The following is a 20,431-nucleotide window of genomic DNA, read 5'->3' on the forward strand; positions in this document are numbered from 1 at the left end:
AATATAACCGTGAGTGCATGTGATGCTGCATTAGCCAGAACGAGAGATCCCAGCTATGCTGCCCAGGCCATCACGGCACTTTCCATTGCACAAGCTTTTCCAGGTCCTCTGCATTTTCAGAAAGCTGCACATCTCAGATATTCCTGTGCCGCGACCGCAGGCTGAGCTTCAGGACGTCATGTCACCACTGCAGGATTACTCAGGACATGTTCATATGAAGTTATTTGTGATCATTTAGAGAGATGTCTCCATGCATGTCACTGTTGTTTTAAATTCATGTTTCTCATAATCTTGAATCAGAATAACTCCTCCCTCTTGCAGCATCTCTTCTCTTCTCTGATGACCTGTCACTCACATGAGATCCACCTCGCAAACCACAACCGTCCAATCAACTCCCCACAGACAAAATCAACATTATTTGTTCTCGTTTCAGAAGCCGTTTCACTCGGATGTGTGTCACAATAGGGAAGAAAAGATGAGCGCAACTTCCCTTTCATGCTGACATCAATAGTGTTCAAACGTCCTGAGATTTCAGAGCATCTAGACATGGAGATCAGAGTATCTTGGGTGTTTAGTAGGGTATAGAAATAAAAAGCAATTAATTCAGTTGGATAAAGGTTGCATGCAATCCCTTCTAGCTCATTTCACACGAGCCGCAGAGTCGTACGTAGTGCAGCAGGAATCACTGGTCATGTGACGAGAGCAAGTGACGAGATGACTGACGAGACCATGGCGGAGGATTCGTTGCACAACAAAGCCTAAAAGCGTCTGATAAATGTCTGATTTTGTAGAATTCACGCTCAGCACCGCCGCTCCCTATTCACAGAGTTTGCGCGATTTCCAAATAGAAAGCGAAAGTAAAACGCGAACGCACATTCAAACGCGATTTCAATACCCCGCATTTTGAAAGCAGCACCCTGATGCATGCAAATATCTCCCTTTATGAAAGCAATCTTAGGCTGGGCTGTGTAGTTGTAAGCATCTCTCAGCTGTGTATCATAATTGAAGAAAAATTTGGTCTCTATTTGCACTTTGAAAGTACTTTGATTATGGTTGCACTTATTGTTTGCACTTAATAAGACTAAGAAAAAACTGTGTTTTTTATTTCTATGATCAATTTGTTAGGAGTTCAAAAGTTGTAGAAGCTCATAAATCATGTACAGTAAGGTCTGAAGAGACTCAGGAGATCATACAGGAGAGAAGCCAATCAGTTGAGTTTGTGGCAAAACCTTTGGCAGTGCAGTTTTTCGTGAAAAAAACAACAAAAAAACGTTTTAATTACAGCCCAGAAATAAAACTAAACAAAATGCAGTAATTATGTGTCCCATAAGACTCTTCAACATCTGCATGTCCAAACTGAAGTGTGTGACTCCTGCAGCTCACCTGAGCGAGCAATGCCGCTGTCTCGCTCGTCATACGGTCCTCGGCCGGGCATGTCCATGGGGTTGCTGTGACCTGAGAGGAAGCAGAGAAACAGTCATGCAAGAGACGCTTGCTCATCCGTACCCACCACCACCCATCCAGCTGTCAAGGCATCTCATCACCACTGTGATCTACGACACATCAGCACACACACACACACATGCACACAGCGCAGGCAGGAGAGGGCACACCGGTGGCTCATGGGGGACGGGGCAGAAAGAAAACCTGGGCTTGTCAAAGCTAGAGTTCACACCAGCTCAGATCTACACGTCTTAAGAGACGTGATGTTGTCACAAGCAAAGCACTAGATGCACATGCACAAAACACAAGTGCCACATGCACACACTCGTACACACACACACATGCGCGCCAACCTGAAAAGAAAGAGGCGCTCTTGATGAGCCGGAGAGGACCTTGCTCTGAGAGCGCCCGGCGCGGGCTGCAGAGCTGAGAGAAACCTGTACGGACCGCGGAGAGCAGGAAGACAAATGAAGAGAAAGACACACATCCAACTGTTAGTCAAGTACAGGACACAGAGACATCTGAACGGTTTGGAGAGATTAAAGATTCTGTGATGGTTCTGAAAGAGTCTCTTCTGCTCACCAAGGCTACACTGATCACAGGAATATATTCAAATAGAAAACTGCTGTTTTAAATTGTAATAATATTTCATTGTTTTTACTGCGTTTTTGATCAAATAAATGCAGCCTGGGTGAGCAGAAGAAACTTTCAAAAGCATAAAATCTTTAATTACTCCAAACCTTTGAGCGCTAGTGTATCTGAAGCTGTCAGGATGAAGCAGACACACAGATGTACGGTAACACCACACAGAGCAAACACACGGTGTGTCTGAGTCTACAGCAACTCGACTTGTTCAGGCTCAAATCAATGAACAGTGCAGTCGATTCTGTGGGTGTTGCACACAAGCGCTGCTCAAAACAGGACGACTATGTGGAACTGAACTCAAATATACATGATGGACCGTCAACGGTCTCACAAAAACATGTGCAGGTTATGGTTCACTCTAAAACCAGAAATTACATCTCAAATCAAGGCTATATTTAGGACTGTTAGAATCTGTCGCATTGTACTTTATTTTCATGACAATCACATTTTCTTTTGCATCAGTGCGTTTGGCTGAATGATATGGAAGCTTGTTTCTGCCATGAAATTGCAACTTTTTATCTCACAATTCAAACTTTTTTTCTATAAACTCGCAATTCAGACTTTATGTCTCGCAATTCAGACTTTATGTCTCGCAATTCGGACTTTATGTCTCGCAATTCGGACTTTATGTCTCGCAATTCGGACTTTATGTCTCGCAATTCGGACTTTAAGTCTCGCAATTCGGACTTTGCGACTCGCAATTCGGACTTTGCGACTCGCAATTCGGACTTTATCTCTCGAAATTCGGACTTTATATCTCGCAATTCGGACTTTATATCTCGCAATTCGGACTTTATATCTCGCAATTCGGACTTTATCTCTCGAAATTCGGACTTTATCTCTCGAAATTCGGACTTTATCTCTCGCAATTCAGACTTTATATCTCGCAATTCAGACTTTGTAACTCGCAATTCGGACTTTATATCTCGCAATTCGGACTTTATGTCTCGCAATTCGGACTTTATGTCTCGCAATTCGGACTTTATGTCTCGCAATTCGGACTTTCTCTCTCGCAATTCAGACTTTCTCTCTCGCAATTCAGACTTTGTAACTCGCAATTCAGACTTTATGTCTCGCAATTCGGACTTTATATCACGCAATTCAGACTTTGTAACTCGCAATTCGGACTTTATGTCTCGCAATTCTGACTTTATATCACGCAATTCGGACTTTGTATCTCGCAATTCGGACTTTATATCTCGCAATTCAGACTTTGTAACTCGCAATTCAGACTTTGCGACTCGCAATTCGGACTTTATATCTCGCAATTCGGACTTTATCTCTCGAAATTCGGACTTTATGTCTCGCAATTCGGACTTTATGTCTCGCAATTCAGACTTTGCAACTCGCAATTCGGACTTTCTCTCTCGCAATTCGGACTTTCTCTCTCGCAATTCGGACTTTATCTCTCGCAATTCGGACTTTGTAACTCGCAATTCAGACTTTGTAACTCGCAATTCAGACTTTATGTCTCGCAATTCAGACTTTGTAACTCGCAATTCAGACTTTATGTCTCGCAATTCAGACTTTATGTCTCGCAATTCGGACTTTATATCTCGCAATTCGGACTTTGTAACTCGCAATTCAGACTTTGTAACTCGCAATTCAGACTTTATGTCTCGCAATTCAGACTTTATAACTCGCAATTCGGACTTTATATCTCGCAATCTGGACTTTATATCTCGCAATCTGGACTTTATATCTCGCAATTCGGACTTTGTAACTCGCAATTCTGACTATGTCTCGCAATTTACAATGCAGATTGTGTCAAAGCAGCTTTACAGTGATAACTGGTATATAATTCTTAAAGAAAATAGTGTCAGTATCCATCTTAAATAAATTCAGTATTGATTCATTCCGATGCAATAAACAATAGTTATTAATTTAGTTAATTTATCTATATTTGCACTGGAGTAAACAGTGATGTTATCATCCAGCTCAGTTCAGTTTGCATACAATGGTGTCAATTCAGGCAGATCAAAACACTGTTGAATATCAAATGTCAAGTAGTAGTGGTGCTAATGGTGACTGGAGCGTGACAGAGTTCACAGCACCGTATCGTGTGAATCAGCAGTCAAATTAAGCTTTTCTTAGTGACTGTAGTTTTAATCACGTTACTGTCTTAATTTCTTTAGATGAAAAATGGCAGATAAAAATGCTTGCAAGCAGTAAATCGTAAACTAAATACAAAGTTTGGGTTGCAATGCAAAATAATTAATTTTGATCTAGACATGTTCTCAAGAGGCTCCATGAGTCCTCAAAACAAATACATCACAATGTTTAAAGCAGCCTTGTGAGGATTTCATATGAAAACTTATGCACAATGAAAGAGGATAGACACAGAAGAAAGCATTTACATGTAACATGGAGAAATCAAAACGTCAAGAAGAATTATGCATTGAAAGTAACAAAACTGTAACAAATGTTTTTAAAACTATAAACGTGGCTCAAGAATCATTTTAGTAACAAGAATCTGGGATTGAAAGTGCATGTGGCGTAACGTTAGGATGGTTAGGGTGTGATTTGGTTACCTATGCTCCCTAGGAAGCCGTTGGCCGTGGTGTTCTGCTCGGGCCGGAGCGCGTTGGAGTCCTGACTGATGAACTCCAAACTGTCCTGCAGTCTGTAAAGCAATCAAGAGCAGCAATGAGGCAACGGATCATAGCCGATCCGGCGGTAAGCGTGCGAGCGAGTGCGCGCTGCTTACGTGTTCAGGCTGCCGTAGGCGCTGCCGCCCGTTCTGGCTGTAAACACTTTACTGAGCATCAGCTGTGCAGGAGACCTGGAAACACACACACACCTGATCAGCACAGACTGTCCGTCATCACACCCACACACCCTTCACTTCAGCCTCACCTTATCTGGTGGATCTTCAGTGTTGAGCCTTTGTAGCTCATGGCCACCGAGCCGAACATCATTTCTCCGAGCATGTTAGCGTCTGAAGAACACCGCGATGAGGCCTGTGGGAAACAGACAAAGTTTAGAGTGCGCCTAAGATTAGAGAGAACGTCACTCACTTTGCAAAATAACGCTCCTCTTTGTTGACATTATGAATTTCTGAAGACGGTTGGCGCATGTTGCGTTCCCAAATGAAAGTTATAAGCGACCCAAACACACACAGCACTTGCAGAGCAGCATTTACTGTACACAGTGCTCTGCTTTACTCTGAAACATGCAGCGCATCACACTATATATTTATACAATTACATCACAACCCTTGCGATTTGATGATCGCACTAAGCCATCTCACATTCTCACAACCCTGCATTGTCACAATTCATTAAAAAAAAAACATTTCCGGGCAACTGGCGAGTAACACTGGCGCTTTAAACCCTGGCTATGCTAAGGGTGTCCCGTAGATGGCGCCACAAGCTCATGCAGCGAAATATATGTATTAGAAAACGTAAAATCGTGCAGTTTATTTTGTAATTGTTTAAGGTCTTTTTTCTAGGATTATGCAATTCACTTTTCAGGTCGGAAAACACAAAAATACAGATGCAATCACAAAGGTAAAATAATATCTATGCATCTTCCCCACTGTAGCAGTTTCAAATAAACTAGTATGTTTGCGTAGTGTTCCTTTGCGTAGTTAGTTCACCCAAAAAGTAAAAATTCTGTTATTAATTACTCTTCCTCATGTCGTTCCACACCCGTAAGACCTTCATTCATCTTCAGAACACAAATTAAGATATTTTTGATGAAATCCGATGGCTCAGTAAGGCCTGCATCCTTTCAGATGCCCAGAAAGCTACTAAAGACATATTTAAAACAGTCATGTGACTACAGTGGTTCAACCTTAATATTATGAAGTGACAAGAAAACTTTTTGTGCACCAAAAAAACTAAATATTGTGACTTGATTTTAAACAATATAGTTTCAAAACACTGCTTCATGACGCTTAACGAATCTTTTGTTTTGAATCAGTGGTTCGGAGCACCAAAGTCACGTGATTTCAGTAACGGAGGCTTCGTTTCATCATAAGTGTTTTGAAATTTCAATAGTTCACATGACTTTGGCAGTTTGATATGTGCTCTGAACCACTGTTTCGAAACAAAAGATTTGTAAAGCTTCATGAAGCAGTGTTTTGAAATCGCCCATCACTAGATATTGTTGCATAAAGTCATTATTATTTATTTTTTATTTTTTTTGGCACACAAAAATTATTCTCGTCGCTTCATAACATTAAGGTTGAACCACTGTAGTCACATGACTGTTTTAAATATGTCTTTAGTAGCTTTCTGGGCATCTGAAAGGATGCAGGCCTCACTGAGCCATCAAATTTCATCAAAAATATCTTAATTTGTGTTCTGAAGATGGATGAAGGTCTTACGGGTGTGGAACGGCATGAGGGTGAGTAATTAATGATAGAATTTTCATTTTTGGGTGAACTAACCCTTTAACGCATTTTTCCCCATGTGACGTCTGTACATTATATTTTTACTTTCATTCCATTTGTCGCCACATATACATTGTTTTTCCCTATTTTAAAATATTATATATTATTTCACTTGTTTGCACACTTGAATTATCAGTAACTTACACTTATTTTAGTAGACTGTACTAATAGTTTAATGTTTGGATGTATAAGTGCTGGTAATAAAATAAAACGTTTTCTTATTTGCATACATTTTTGAATAATTTGAATAAATATATGGTACATTGATCAATACGTTTCACTTTTAATATTTAAGTACATTACAAATGAAGTACTTTAACTCAATTAAAACTGAAAATGAGTACTTATACCCTATTCAAATATTATTAAGTAAAAATATCTGTACTTTGATTGCACACTTTGTCCACCACGGCACAGAATATGAAACGCTTCGGGAGTCATCGGTCCACTAAACCAGCACAAAAGCACACGCAGCAAAATATAATCTAATTATTGTTATCAATAAAATCCCCCCAAAAAATATCAAGAGTTTTTTTGGTTAATATGGCACACCCCTACCCAAACAAATGCTACACAACGCCACTGTGCATTATGGAGCAGACGTTTCAGACTCACCTGGAAGCGGCTTTGTTCTCTGGGCTCGGAGGCGCAGGACGAGCTGCTGTCCAGTGAACTGGAGCTGCCACCTGTAGGCCTCAGCTGACAACACTTCCCAAACATCTTCGCCTGCGTCTCTCCACACACCTTCTGTAAACAACACACACACACAAACTCAACAAACCTCCACAAACACACGCTACCCGTTCATCAAGACCAGCGCTCTGCAGAAAACACATTTAAGATTTATATTTGCACCAGTTAATCAACGGTCATTAATCACATTTATAAAGTGTGAAGGAAGAGCGAAATGAATGTGATGAGGCACTAGTACAAAATATTGGCATGCAAAAACAAACATACAGTGCGAGCGGTTAAATGATTCATGATCAGATGACTACAAGTCGGTTCTTTAAATGAATCATACAAGAAGACTCACAAATGTAGTTGAATCAGTCAGATTATTCATTTACTGAATCCATCAGAGCAGTTACCGAATGAACATGGAGTTTAAGAGTTCACTCATCATTTACTCACTTCATGTTGTTCCAAACCCACAAAACCCCAAATTTATGTTTTGAGAGATTTCCGTCCCTCCAAAACTGACACTTTAAAAAGTTTATAATCCATATGAATGAAGCAGTTTAATCCAAGTCTTCTGAAGAGACACGATCGCTTTATTTGATGAACAGATTTAATTTCTATCAATATTTATGTGTGAATAAAAGCTTAAATTAAATCTGTTCATCATACAAAGTGATCGTATCTCTTCAGGAGAGCCGCTTCATTCATATGGGATTCATCTCTTTATGAACATTGTGAAGTGTCAAACTGTCAATAGAGGGACAGAAATCTCTCAGATTTGTTTGGAATGACATGATGGTGAGTTTTAATTTTTAGGTGAACTGTCTCTTTAAAAGAGCTGTTTTGTAAAACATATCCTAAGGAAAGTATTAATATGTAGTAAAGTGAATGTTTTATTCATGTTTTGCTGGTGTGCTGCACATTGACCATCACGTGACACAGTGTTTACACAGACACTTTAACTCCAATGCATTTAGTGAACGTGATTCAATAAAGAGTGTGAAGTGTTAGATAAGAGATCGAGTGAAAAAGTGTTTCGGTGTCACTAATGGCTCATGGGAGTCTCATCCTGCCCTGCAAAGAGCACAAAGGAACTCAAGCATGTGAGACAGTCATATGACTTCCTTAACAACTCGTGAGCTGGGGCCGTTTGCTTACTCTTTGCTCTCTCAATGACTTTCTCTCTCTCTCTCTAGTGAAACAATATCCTCTGCCAAAAACGTCATGTGACTGCAGCTGCAGCTCGGCTCCATGTCAGCGATCTCCAGAGACTCACCCGAACACATCAGACAGGCCGTTTATTATTCATCTGGCTGCGTTACACACCAACATCAGCTTGAAACTGCAGTCACATGACTATATGAGGTTTGGAAAACGTTCGTTTTTGGGTAAAACAACAAAGTGATTGCTGCACCTGCGGTCACATGACAGCTAATGACAAACAACCTGCAGACGTGACTGAAAGCAAGAGAGCAGAGACACGCCTCCCGTCATGTGAATGTGAAAGAATGCACACACACTCAGTGTCAGCTGACGCTGTTATTACTGGAGATAAGGGCGCTGGTTCACACAGCACTCACCGTGACGGGGGCGTCTTCTGTGCTTCTCTTTCTGGCGTCTGAGTCGAAGAGGACGTTCCTGCCGCGCCGCTCGCAGTCCTGGTAGACGATGAGGCGGATCTGGCTGGGCTCCAGCTCCGGCGAGGACCAGCTGAGGAGGACATGAACATGAGTGAGAATGTGGCAAAGCTCCAGCACACTGACTTACAGCCCAAACACACTGAAGCCTGGGCCGCCCCGCTCCAACCAGAGTATCTGCAGAGTGTTTACAATCAAAATTAAGGCCTTCAGTGTGTAAAGCTCTGCAAAGTCCCTCCAGCAGGAGTTCTTCTCTATATCAGTGTCAGTGTTTCTGAACTCCATGAAACGCCTCCACTGTAGTCTGGAGTTTTCTTCACAATATTCCTCGTTTAAATAATTCATATGCAGACTAAACACATCAAGCAACAACGTCAAGACTTTGGAAAAGGGCATTATATGGCCTCTTTAAGACCTGCACAAATAAAAGTGGTGGCACAGAAGCACACAAAAGTGGCATTTGGTATATTTACAGACTGTTTAATGAGGTTTAGAGGTGGCATGAATAATGTTATGAGATGGTTTTAAATATAAAGTTTTAAATATAGAATTATTAAAATTACTGAACCAACCACCGGCATGTCACTGTCTGTGTCACTGAATCATTCATTCAATCGATTTGTTCAAAATGACTGAGTCACTGAGGAACGAAGCAAGTGACTAGTGATCGACCGATGTATCTGTTTACCGATATTTTTCCCGATATTTAAGCATTTTTCCATAATCGGGTATCGGTTTTGTAATATCGGATTCGCCGATTTGCGGCGCCATCTTGTGGCCGTTTTGAGATTTCCGCCATTGCAGCCCGGGCGTCTGAGGAGATCAGTCAACAACAACTCAGTGCACAGGTAAAGTATATGTTCTACTTGGTTTGCTTTAATTAATCAACTTTATTTAACATAACAGACATGCACAAATGAGATCTGAGACATAAATTCCTGATATAGTTAATTTATGCAGCTTGTTTCTAAACAATTGAGACGAACTCATTGAGTCACGTAGTGTAATTCGTCATGTCCTGCCCCAATAAAGACGTAACTTTACATGAATTAAATAAAACAGACATGAATGAGTGCATGTTGAAAATAAAAGCGCTGAATTTAATTCTCTATCTGTTGTATTTGCTCACCATTAGTCTAGAAGAAAAAGTTCGTTCATATTGCTTAGCAACTGACGGATGATCAGGAGGCTTAAGCACGGCCACTGAATGAAACTTTTGACAAGATTATCTTGTTTAAACACCCTAGATTATATTATCATTTACTACATAACAATTATTTCGCTAATACACATATAAATATAGCCTACCACTTTGTGGAAATTAATTATTTATTATCTCCATGCGCGATCGCGGTTGATTAAGTTATAGTCAAACAGCACTTTGTCAGTTGGCATTTCATGATTTAACGTTAGATTAAATTTAGATCATAAAATGCCAACTGACAAGTGCTGTTTAACTTTATATAGTCTCGGAAAAAAAGTTCGTTCATATTGCTCAGCACCTGAATGGGTTGATGATCAGGAAGCCTCAAGCACGGCCACTGCATTAAATTTTTGACAAGATTATCTCGTTTAAACACCCTAGATTATATAATCATTTGATTTACTACATAACCATTATTTAGTTAATACAAATCTAAATAAATGCAGCTCTGTGGAAATTATTTATTATCTCCACACGCGATCGCGGTTGAGTAGCCCAATTTATAGTTTTGTGTAAATGCATAGATAAGTTACAGCAATTTGTCAGAAAGCATTTCAGACTCAGACCCCTCTATTTATTTGTGTATAAATATAAAGTTTTTTTTTTGTATGCAAGGAGGGAGTGATTGTTATAAATAAAATGGTTTGTTCAGCTCATTTGTGTTGTAATAATTGTCAAAAACAGAAGTATAACAGTAAATAAATATCGGTTCTGCATATCGGTTATCAGGTACATAAACATGCAAATAATCGGTATCGGTATCGGTTATAAAAAAATCAATATCGGTCGATCACTACAAGTGACTGTCTATGAATGGGTCATTGAATCACTGACTCGACCCGTTTCATTCAAAAAGACAGATTCATTAATCAACGAAACACCGCTTTTGCTCGGAGATGCGCAGTGGCTCAGCTGTGACTTTGTTTGGAACCATATTTGTTGACGAAATGGAGCAAAATTAGACCATACTGTGCCTAAAATGTACTTAATATTAACTGTTTTTTTTTTAAATTATTATTAAACTGTTGTACACCAACAATCAAATTTGCAATCGTGCTGATATTTGGGGAAAACAGCAGTCTTGCTTGTGTGATATTCCTTAACTATATCATATATTATAAATATTAAAGGTGCCCTAGAATTAAAAATTGAATTTATCTTGGCATAGTTAAATAACAAGAGTTCAGTACATGGAAATGACATTATTAAACACTTGCAGTCTGTATAATGCATAAACACAACTTCATTCTTTATAAATCTCTCCAACAGTGTAGCATTAGCCGTTAGCCCGCGGAGCACAGCCTCAAACTCATTCAGAATCAAATGTAAACAATATAACAGTATACAATACTCACATATGCAGTATGCATGACAAACACTTTGTAAAGATCCATTTGAGGGTTATATTAGCGGTGTAAACTTTGTTTAGGCACTGTTTAAGGCAAGCGCGAGCTCTGTGGGCGGAGAGCGCGCGATTTTAAAGGGGCCGCAACCTGAATCTGTGCATATTTAATGATGCCCCAAAATAGGCAGTTAAAAAAATTAATTAAAAAAAATCTATGGGGTATTTTGAGCTGAAACTTCACAGACACATTCAGGGGACACCTTAGACTTATATTACACCTTGTAAAAAAACATTTCGATGGCACCTTTAAAAACAAGTACTCATACAGAGGCATTTTTGCAGTCATATCTCGAATTTTGGTGGCATTTATAATGATTTCGGTGGCATTTATGCCCCAAGTCTCGTTCATTTCCGACCCGATTTCTGATAATCCGATATCTGATAATAAGATTTATAATATTACAAGATTTATAAGTCATTCCATTTACAAATAATTGAAACAACAATAATTTGATATGAAAATTCTATTTATTAGTCCGCATTTTTATTGCTTAATGCACATCTATTTTGACATTGTTTTGTCCCATCCATTGCTATGGTTATTGCTATTTTAATACTGAGATTTCGAGAGTGGTTCTCGCATTTATATGTGGATGCCACTTCAGAAACTTTGCAGTGTGGAAATGGTCCTCTTAGCAGCATGAAAAACAAAACTTTTATTCAAATTCTTAATGGATTATATTTAGCCTAGAAAGCTTGCAAAGAGTCTCCGTTACAATCACAACAAAGCTATCACTCATCCCAGTTCATCCCCATCTCACAAACCTCCATTATAATCAATGAGGCTGTCTACACTGCACAATTAATCTCTTATTTTCATCAGGTCTCCACTTTGTTTGTTTCGAACGGTGAGTGGATTCTGACTAAAACATCTCTGATTGGCCATTGTGTTCAAGGAATCAACAGGTATGTCTGTGATTGGCTACATTGTTCAAAGCTGTAAAACGCATCGTAAATAGAAACCTTCGACGCTCACCAGAACGCAAACACTGAAAACGTGAATCTGTAGAAAAAGCATTCACATCACATTAAGCCTTATCACGATTCCCCAAATTTAAGACCTCTTGAAATGAAAATAAAGATTTTCTTATACCTTTTAAGATATTTTTGGCCCTTAAATTTGACACAACTGAATTTAAGAGTTTTTAAGGACCCTGTCTAACGGCTCTCGCACCAGCCGTGTGCTGGATAAAGGCTCGGCTATTTCTGTGCTCTGCGTCAGGCCAGGTGAAGAAAGGCGGCGAGCGCAAGGCTGTTTACTCGTCACATTCCCAACGACTGGGCTCATACTCCGTCCACATCATTCGCTTTATCAGGAATCGAGACAAACAACAGCGTCATTGTGAATGACTTGCCATCTGAGCGTTGTTTAAGACACACACACTCGGGGCTTTTGCTTAAACACTCCACAGCAGCGAGAGACTTCGACATTCCTCAAATGAGCCAAGAATAACTTCACTACAGGCAACCGAACACACACACACACACACACACACACACACACACACACAAAATATAGCTGAACACAAAGACAACATGACACACAACCTCAATCACAGACCATAATCCTCACAGCTGATCTGAAGAACTGACCAAATACTGATCTCAACCTTCTGACATCCTCATCTTAAGCTCATAATAACTAGTGGCCAGTGACAGATATACACATGATATCATGCATGATTTACGGCCGATGCATCGCCAAGGCTGGTATTTGGCACTTTTTAATTATCAGTACCAGCCGATCAGTTTTTCTGTTTGGCTGTCATAAGCGGGACTTTTATTTTTACAGAGCTGAGAATGCCAGGACTTGAGCTCCTATTTTCCATCTTCACCCGTTTACGGTCTTTACCAGTTGTCTTGTAAATTAGACAGAACTGTTAAAGAAAGAAACAGACATATGAAAAAGTATTACAGCGTTTACCTTTCTATTATTATTAGCAGAAAGGCAACCACTAGTACACTTTATCAAATACTGTTGACATTCAGCAAATATGCAAGTTAAACAAGTTTTTGATTATGTAATAATTATTTCCACGAACCTGGCAAACTTTGGCGAATCCCACGGTGATATCCTCTGAAGAGTGTATTTGTAGCCTGGATAAACTTTAAACCTTTACTATGAATTTATTTCAACTTTAATTGTTTTTTGTCAAAGTTTTTTAATAAATACATTTAAAAAAAATACTGAATAAAAAATGAAATTTTTATTTTACCATTATTATTGTTATTCACCATCTTTAAATTAAACAGTGATCAGATATCAGATATATTGGCTTTACAGCAGCCATCCGACTCTCCAGGATATCAAACATTCGGTCGACAGGGCTCCAGGCTACGACCAAACGGTTGCATTTTGCGACCATTTTCCTACCGTGCGACTAAATTTTGTTAGAGGTTGCACTGGTGCCAATATCACGTTGGCCAACTGATAAGAGCTGCCATTTCTGTTGCATACGAGAAACATTTTCTCACAGGCAATCTCGATCACGCAACACTGTTACTATACAGCACTAGGAGATCCAGCGAGAAAGCGTTTGAATTCGCCAGAGAACATCGCTGAGAAGCCTTCAAATTCAGTGCAGAATTCTCTGTTATTAACCACAGATATCAGATCAAACAGCTCTGACGTATGAACCAGGAGAAGCATTGCGCCGTGAATGAACAAGTTATAGAAGGCTTTTCATTCCACAAATCACCAATATTCAGCATGTTTTTAATGTAGTAATGCTAACTGTAACCATGGTATTGTAGCAGAAATACTCACATATTTTAGATTATTTACTATTTCATTCCCTCGATTTGCTAAATCATGCGCACTATTTACTATTTCGTTCCCTCGATTTGCTAAATCATGCACACTATTTACTATTTCGTTCCCTCGATTTGCTAAATCATGCGGACTATTTACTATTTCGTTCCCTCGATTTGCTAAATCATGCGGACTATTTACTATTTCGTTCCCTCGATTTGCTAAATCATGCGGACTATTTACTATTTCGTTCCCTCGATTTGCTAAATCATGCGGACTATTTACTATTTCGTTCCCTCGATTTGCTAAATCATGCGGACTATTTACTATTTCGTTCCCTCGATTTGCTAAATCATGCGGACTATTTACTATTTCGTTCCCTTGATTTGCTAAATCATGCGGACTATTTACTATTTCGTTCCCTCGATTTGCTAAATCATGCGGACTATTTACTATTTCGTTCCCTCGATTTGCTAAATCATGCGGACTATTTACTATTTCGTTCCCTCGATTTGCTAAATCATGCGGACTATTTACTATTTCGTTCCCTAGATTTGCTAAATCATGCAGACTATTTACTATTTCATTCCCTCGATTTGCTAAATCATGCAGACTATTTACTATTTCATTCCCTCGATTTGCTAAATCATGCAGACTATTTACTATTTCATTCCCTCGATTTGCTAAATCATGCACACAATTTACTATTTCGTCCTGTCGATTTGCTCAGTTGTGCACACTATTTACTATTTTGTTCCCTCGATTTGCTAAATCATGTGCACAATTTAGTAAATCGAGGGAACGAAATAGTAAATAGCGCGCATGATTTAATAAATCGAGGGAACGCTTTAGTAAACCGTGCGCACCATTTACTTTTATTCTCCTGCATGTCATTTGCAGGGCTCCGTAAAACAAATAAAATACATTTTTTATTTATTTTATAAAAAAAAAAAAAAAAGAGGAGCACTTATTGGCTTGTTAGCCATTTCCACTTCCTATTATTTATTTATTTATTTATTTATTTTTATTTTATTTATTTTTTATTATTATTATTATTATTATTATTATTATTATTTATTTTTCTTTTTTTTTACACGTTTTGCTTTTTAATGTATTTTTAGTCATTATGGAATCACTATTATAAAATATCAAATCATCAAGAAATAGATTTTTGTTAAAGTTGGGAACATTTTTGTACTGAAGTGTGAAGCAGGAAAACGAAAAGTCTCACGAAAAGCAAAAGCTTTTCTTCAAATTGTGACTGAATTACACAGAAAGCAAGAAAAGAGAAGTTCCCAGAATATTAATGTTGATTATTACTCTCTATTATACTTAGCCCTATTAGTTTTGGTTCTTCCTTTCCCGAAACTCTTGAATTTTTTTTTACTTTTCTGTGATTTTACCTCAGTTTTTTTTAGTCTATAAAGTATTTAATGCAATTACATCACAAGTAACTGTAATTAAAATTACAGTAAATAAATTACTTAGTAATGCAGTACACCCAACACTGCTGGAATTTTTTGTTGTTGTATTAAAATCAGCATTAATTAACAATTGCAACAATTGTTTCCTGCTACTAATAATAAATATCATCATCATCATTATTATTAGTAATATTGATTGCCATTTTTCCCACATAACACTGGAATGAGAAGGTTATCTGTCCTCATTACAGTGGATTAGCTGTTTTCAGGGGGAAGGACAGGTGACAGCGAGGGCGACAAGATCTAGACTGCTTGACAGTGAGCCTGTTGGCACTGCTTCAGAATGAGGAGTCCTTAAGCTGCTGAATGTAATCTCCCGGCCGTTACACAACAAGACCGATCATCATCACAGCGAGGAGGACACACACAACAACTGTACAGCAAAACCTCTGTCACTACAGCAGCTACAAGCAGCGACTGCAAACCCAAGCGGGCGGCAGGTACCTGGGCTTCTGTGCGACTGAACCCGCGCGCTTCCCCATCCTCGCTAGTCCGCAGCTGCTAAGAATAGCGCTGAACTAAATTCACAAAACAACATGAGACTGTGAGGTGACCTCCAGGCCGAGCTGGACAGCGGCGGGACAAAGACATGCGGAGACGCCGTCGGACACGGTGAAACTGAAGAAAGTGCGACGCGTCCTCTCCAGCGCTCTCCCTGTGAGTGGAGGTCAGCGCAGATCATGTTGGGAGCGAGCGGCCGTTACATAAAGAAACCATCCAGACCGTGACGCAGTTCCTGTCCGCTAGCCCTTTCTGAATGCATGCAGTGGGAATGTTTCCAGGCCGGATTCCTATCAGCTCGCTTAACCAGAGCCGACGGGACAATAATAGCTGAACTTCAGTAGTGAAGGAGCACAGCTGCTGGTCAACGGCACAGTTACTCACAGCATCACTGAAGCAGTCTCACAACAACAAGACAAGCTGACCCCTTGTTTTTTCAGTTTAAATGTTTCTGGATCCCATTTTATTAATGACATTTGAATAATCAAAAGGATGTTCAATCAAATTAATTCATAAAACTTTAAAGGGTTAGTTCACCCAAAAATGAATATTCTGTCATCAGCTCACGCTCGTGTCATCCCAAACCCATGTCACTGTGTCCTAACCAGACACGAGTCACGTGACTCGCGATAAAAGGCATCTTTTCCATGTTAATCAGAGTTTTTGTCCAAACGGCTGCGACAGCAATACGCAATGATTCTATTTTAGAAACGGTTTCCATTTCTGTGACGTCAATCGCGGCTGGAATAACAACATACAAATATGACAATGATAATCTCAGGTGCTGATTATGTGCTTTATTTAATTTAATGTGAGTCTGAATATCATTTTGCGTGACCTTTATAGTCGTACTGAAGGTGACAATGGATAATTCACCTCAGATCTTTAATAATTTGTAATAAAATTATGTAATATTTATTATCAGTTTATGTACTTATTTGGTTGCGAATGCAGTGCGCTTGCATAGAAACTCCACCCACACTCTTCTGATTGTCTGCGATGTTGGATTGATTTGGTTGCGAGTGCAGTGCACTTACAGAGAGACTCCGCCCACATTCTCTTCTGATTGGCTGGCTGTGATTTTTGATTGATTTGGTTGCGAGTGCAGTGCACTTAGAGAGACTCCGCCCACACACTCTTCTGATTGGTTGTGATTTTTGATTGATTTGATTGCTAGTGCAGTGCGCCTACAGAGAGACTCCGCCCACACACTCTTCTGATTGGCTGTGATTTTTGATTGATTTGGTTTGAGTGCAATGCGCTGACAGAGAGACTCCGCCCACATTCTCTTCTGATTGGCTGGCTGTGATTTTTGATTGATTTGGTTGCGAGTGCAGTGCACTTAGAGAGACTCCGCCCACACACTCTTCTGATTGGTTGTGATTTTTGATTGATTTGATTGCTAGTGCAGTGCGCCTACAGAGAGACTCCGCCCACACACTCTTCTGATTGGCTGTGATTTTTGATTGATTTGGTTTGAGTGCAATGCGCTGACAGAGAGACTCCGCCCACATTCTCTTCTGATTGGCTGGCTGTGATTTTTGATTGATTTGGTTGCGAGTGCAGTGCACTTAGAGAGACTCCGCCCACACACTCTTCTGATTGGTTGTGATTTTTGATTGATTTAATTGCGAGTGCAGTGCGCCTACAGAGAGACTCCGCCCACACACTCTTCTGATTGGCTGTGATTTTTGATTGATTTGGTTTGAGTGCAATGCGCTGACAGAGAGACTCCGCCCACATTCTCTTCTGATTGGCTGGCTGTGATTTTTGATTGATTTGGTTGCGAGTGCAGTGCACTTAGAGAGACTCCGCCCACACACTCTTCTGATTGGTTGTGATTTTTGATTGATTTAATTGCGAGTGCAGTGCGCCTACAGAGAGACTCCGCCCACACACTCTTCTGATTGGCTGTGATTTTTGATTGATTTGGTTTGAGTGCAATGCGCTGACAGAGAGACTCCGCCCACATTCTCTTCTGATTGGCTGGCTGTGATTTTTGATTGATTTGGTTGCGAGTGCAGTGCACTTAGAGAGACTCCGCCCACACACTCTTCTGATTGGTTGTGATTTTTGATTGATTTAATTGCGAGTGCAGTGCGCCTACAGAGAGACTCCGCCCACACACTCTTCTGATTGGCTGTGATTTTTGATTGATTTGATTGCTAGTGCAGTGCACCTGCAGAGAGACTCCACCCACATGCTCTTCTGATTGGCTGTGATTTTTGATTGATTTGGTTTGAGTGCGGTGCACTTGCAGTGAAACTCCGCCCACATGCTCTTCTGATTGGCTGTGATTTTTGATTGATTTGATTGCTAGTGCAGTGCACTTATAGAGAGACTCCGCCCACACTCTCTTCTGATTGGCTGTGATTTTGGATCGATTTGGTTGTTAGTGCAGTGCACTTATAGAGAGACTCCGCCCACACTCTCTTCTGATTGGCTGTGATTTTGGATCGATTTGGTTGCGAGTGCAGTGCATGATTCTGAATAAATTGAGAATAAATTTTTTTTTGCCTTTCCCACGATTCTGAACATACGACTGAACAAAATATCATTACTATTAACTATAGGTTCTGACTAAATATTAATTGCTGCAGTCTATTTACAAGGTTTAATGAATCTGAATGAATTATTTAAAAAATGGTTTGAATGAATGACTGAATGACTCACTCATAAATACTTCTCTTGTTTCATTGCTGGATGAATGGATGAGTTTTTAAAGGAATCTCTTGAATGAATCATTCAGTGACAAACACATGTTTGAACAGTGTGGTTACTGTGCGGCTGAAAAGCTGTTTCATACATGACAAAAAGCGCCAACGCAGATCTGAATGTGATTTTTTCAAAGGTATAAACACAGACGTATCGCTGTCATTCAGGATTGGGTGTCTGAAGTGAGATTGCAATCTTTTAATGATTAATCTCTAGTAAAAGGGTAAATAAACCTTGTAAATAACTTCTTGTCCTATAATAACAACTACTGACTGCCAAACCACAATCATCACAATCATCACAATCATCACTCACATGATCCAGCAGTGAAGGAATGACATGCTGTCATCATGAATCATCTCATCATCTGACACACTCTCTCCGGTCATGAGAGCGCAGAAACACACACTTCCAGACAATAATAATTTACTGTATAATGCAGAATGTCAAATTTTGGATGAATAAATCAAAGGGCACGGATGACTGTACTTTTCAAAGAATAACATTAAAACTTAATTTTAATTTTTAAAACATTTAAAAATAAAATTGATTTGATTACATTTTAAGAATAGGGTTGAATTGAGATCACCATCTTTTGACGATTAATTGTGCAGCTCTACTAATTATATTGTAAAAGTGATTAATTCAATTGTTTTGACATCCTTTTTGATTATTAAAATTTAATCCAGAATGTTTCTTTTTCTTCAAATAAAAAAGAAAATGGAATTTGTGAATTTAAAAGCCGATTACATAAACCATAAACAATATTTTAAACCTCATCTGTAATGGCCTCAGTCGGTAGGGTTGCATGGAAAACATTATATTTACTCCAGAAGCGCGTCTGACGTGTGTGAGGAGGATGGAGCGACGGGTCTCTTCAGAGCACAAAAGCTTTCGCCTCAATCAAGAACAATCTGTCCTGCCAAAGAACAAGAAACACGAGAGGCTCCTGAGAGCGGGTCCGAGGTGCTCCGGCTCCTTCAACACGACCATCTTCACAACAACACACTGACAGCATGAGCTGAAGGCATCTCTGTGATGAAGACGGGAGACATGCATGCTACAGCTCAACATGTCAGAGCGGTGCGGAGCAGATCAGGACGGGGTCATGAGGTCAAGAGGTCACGCTCCAGTACAGCAGTGACCTGTGTTTCATATACCCGCTGTCACGATCAAGATAACTTCAACGAGTCTAACATGTGATACTAGTGAATCTGACAACACATATTTTTAGTGGTTGACCCCATTTAACAGCCTGTGCTGATACCAACACATCTCCAGATAACAGTGTGGCTGATTATACAGAATACAGTTTGACAGCATGTACACACTTTTTCAGTGAGTGCTGAAATATTTCACAACAGAACAATCCACAGCCACTCACTTCAGTATTTTATTTGACCGGACACGTTTCTGCCAACAATGTCACGCCTTCCTTTACTTTATTTCATCTTGATTTTGAGAAAATGTTTAAGTTTCACACACCTTAAAAGAAAGGGCACAAAATGGTTTAAAATTATGTAAAATAAACTAAAACAGCTAAAAATCAAGATGTAGGTTGAGATCAT

General features: G+C 39.6%; 1 protein-coding gene across 3 annotated transcripts in view; it reads right to left on the bottom strand.

Annotated features, from left to right (window-relative positions):
• fnip1 (folliculin interacting protein 1) overlaps positions 1-20,431 on the bottom strand; it is a 35,992-nt gene that overhangs the window by 13,404 nt on the left and 2,157 nt on the right. Inside the window, exons 1-8 of one of the 3 annotated variants that reach the window (XM_048166847.1) lie at positions 16,092-17,196; positions 8,746-8,875; positions 7,100-7,231; positions 4,945-5,048; positions 4,796-4,870; positions 4,620-4,711; positions 1,797-1,880; positions 1,384-1,455 (exon numbers count right to left, since the gene is read on the bottom strand). In XM_048166847.1, the coding sequence (XP_048022804.1) occupies positions 1,384-1,455; positions 1,797-1,880; positions 4,620-4,711; positions 4,796-4,870; positions 4,945-5,048; positions 7,100-7,231; positions 8,746-8,875; positions 16,092-16,129 (727 nt within the window). In that variant the 5' untranslated portion in view covers positions 16,130-17,196. Of the gene's footprint in view, positions 1-1,383; positions 1,456-1,796; positions 1,881-4,619; positions 4,712-4,795; positions 4,871-4,944; positions 5,049-7,099; positions 7,232-8,745; positions 8,876-16,091; positions 17,197-20,431 lie in introns of those variants that run through there. The other 2 variants (XM_048166846.1, XM_048166848.1) reach the window with 2 other exon arrangements.

The sequence above is a fragment of the Megalobrama amblycephala genome, linkage group LG18 (assembly GCF_018812025.1).
Source record: "Megalobrama amblycephala isolate DHTTF-2021 linkage group LG18, ASM1881202v1, whole genome shotgun sequence".
Classification (NCBI taxonomy): Eukaryota; Metazoa; Chordata; class Actinopteri; order Cypriniformes; family Xenocyprididae; genus Megalobrama; species Megalobrama amblycephala.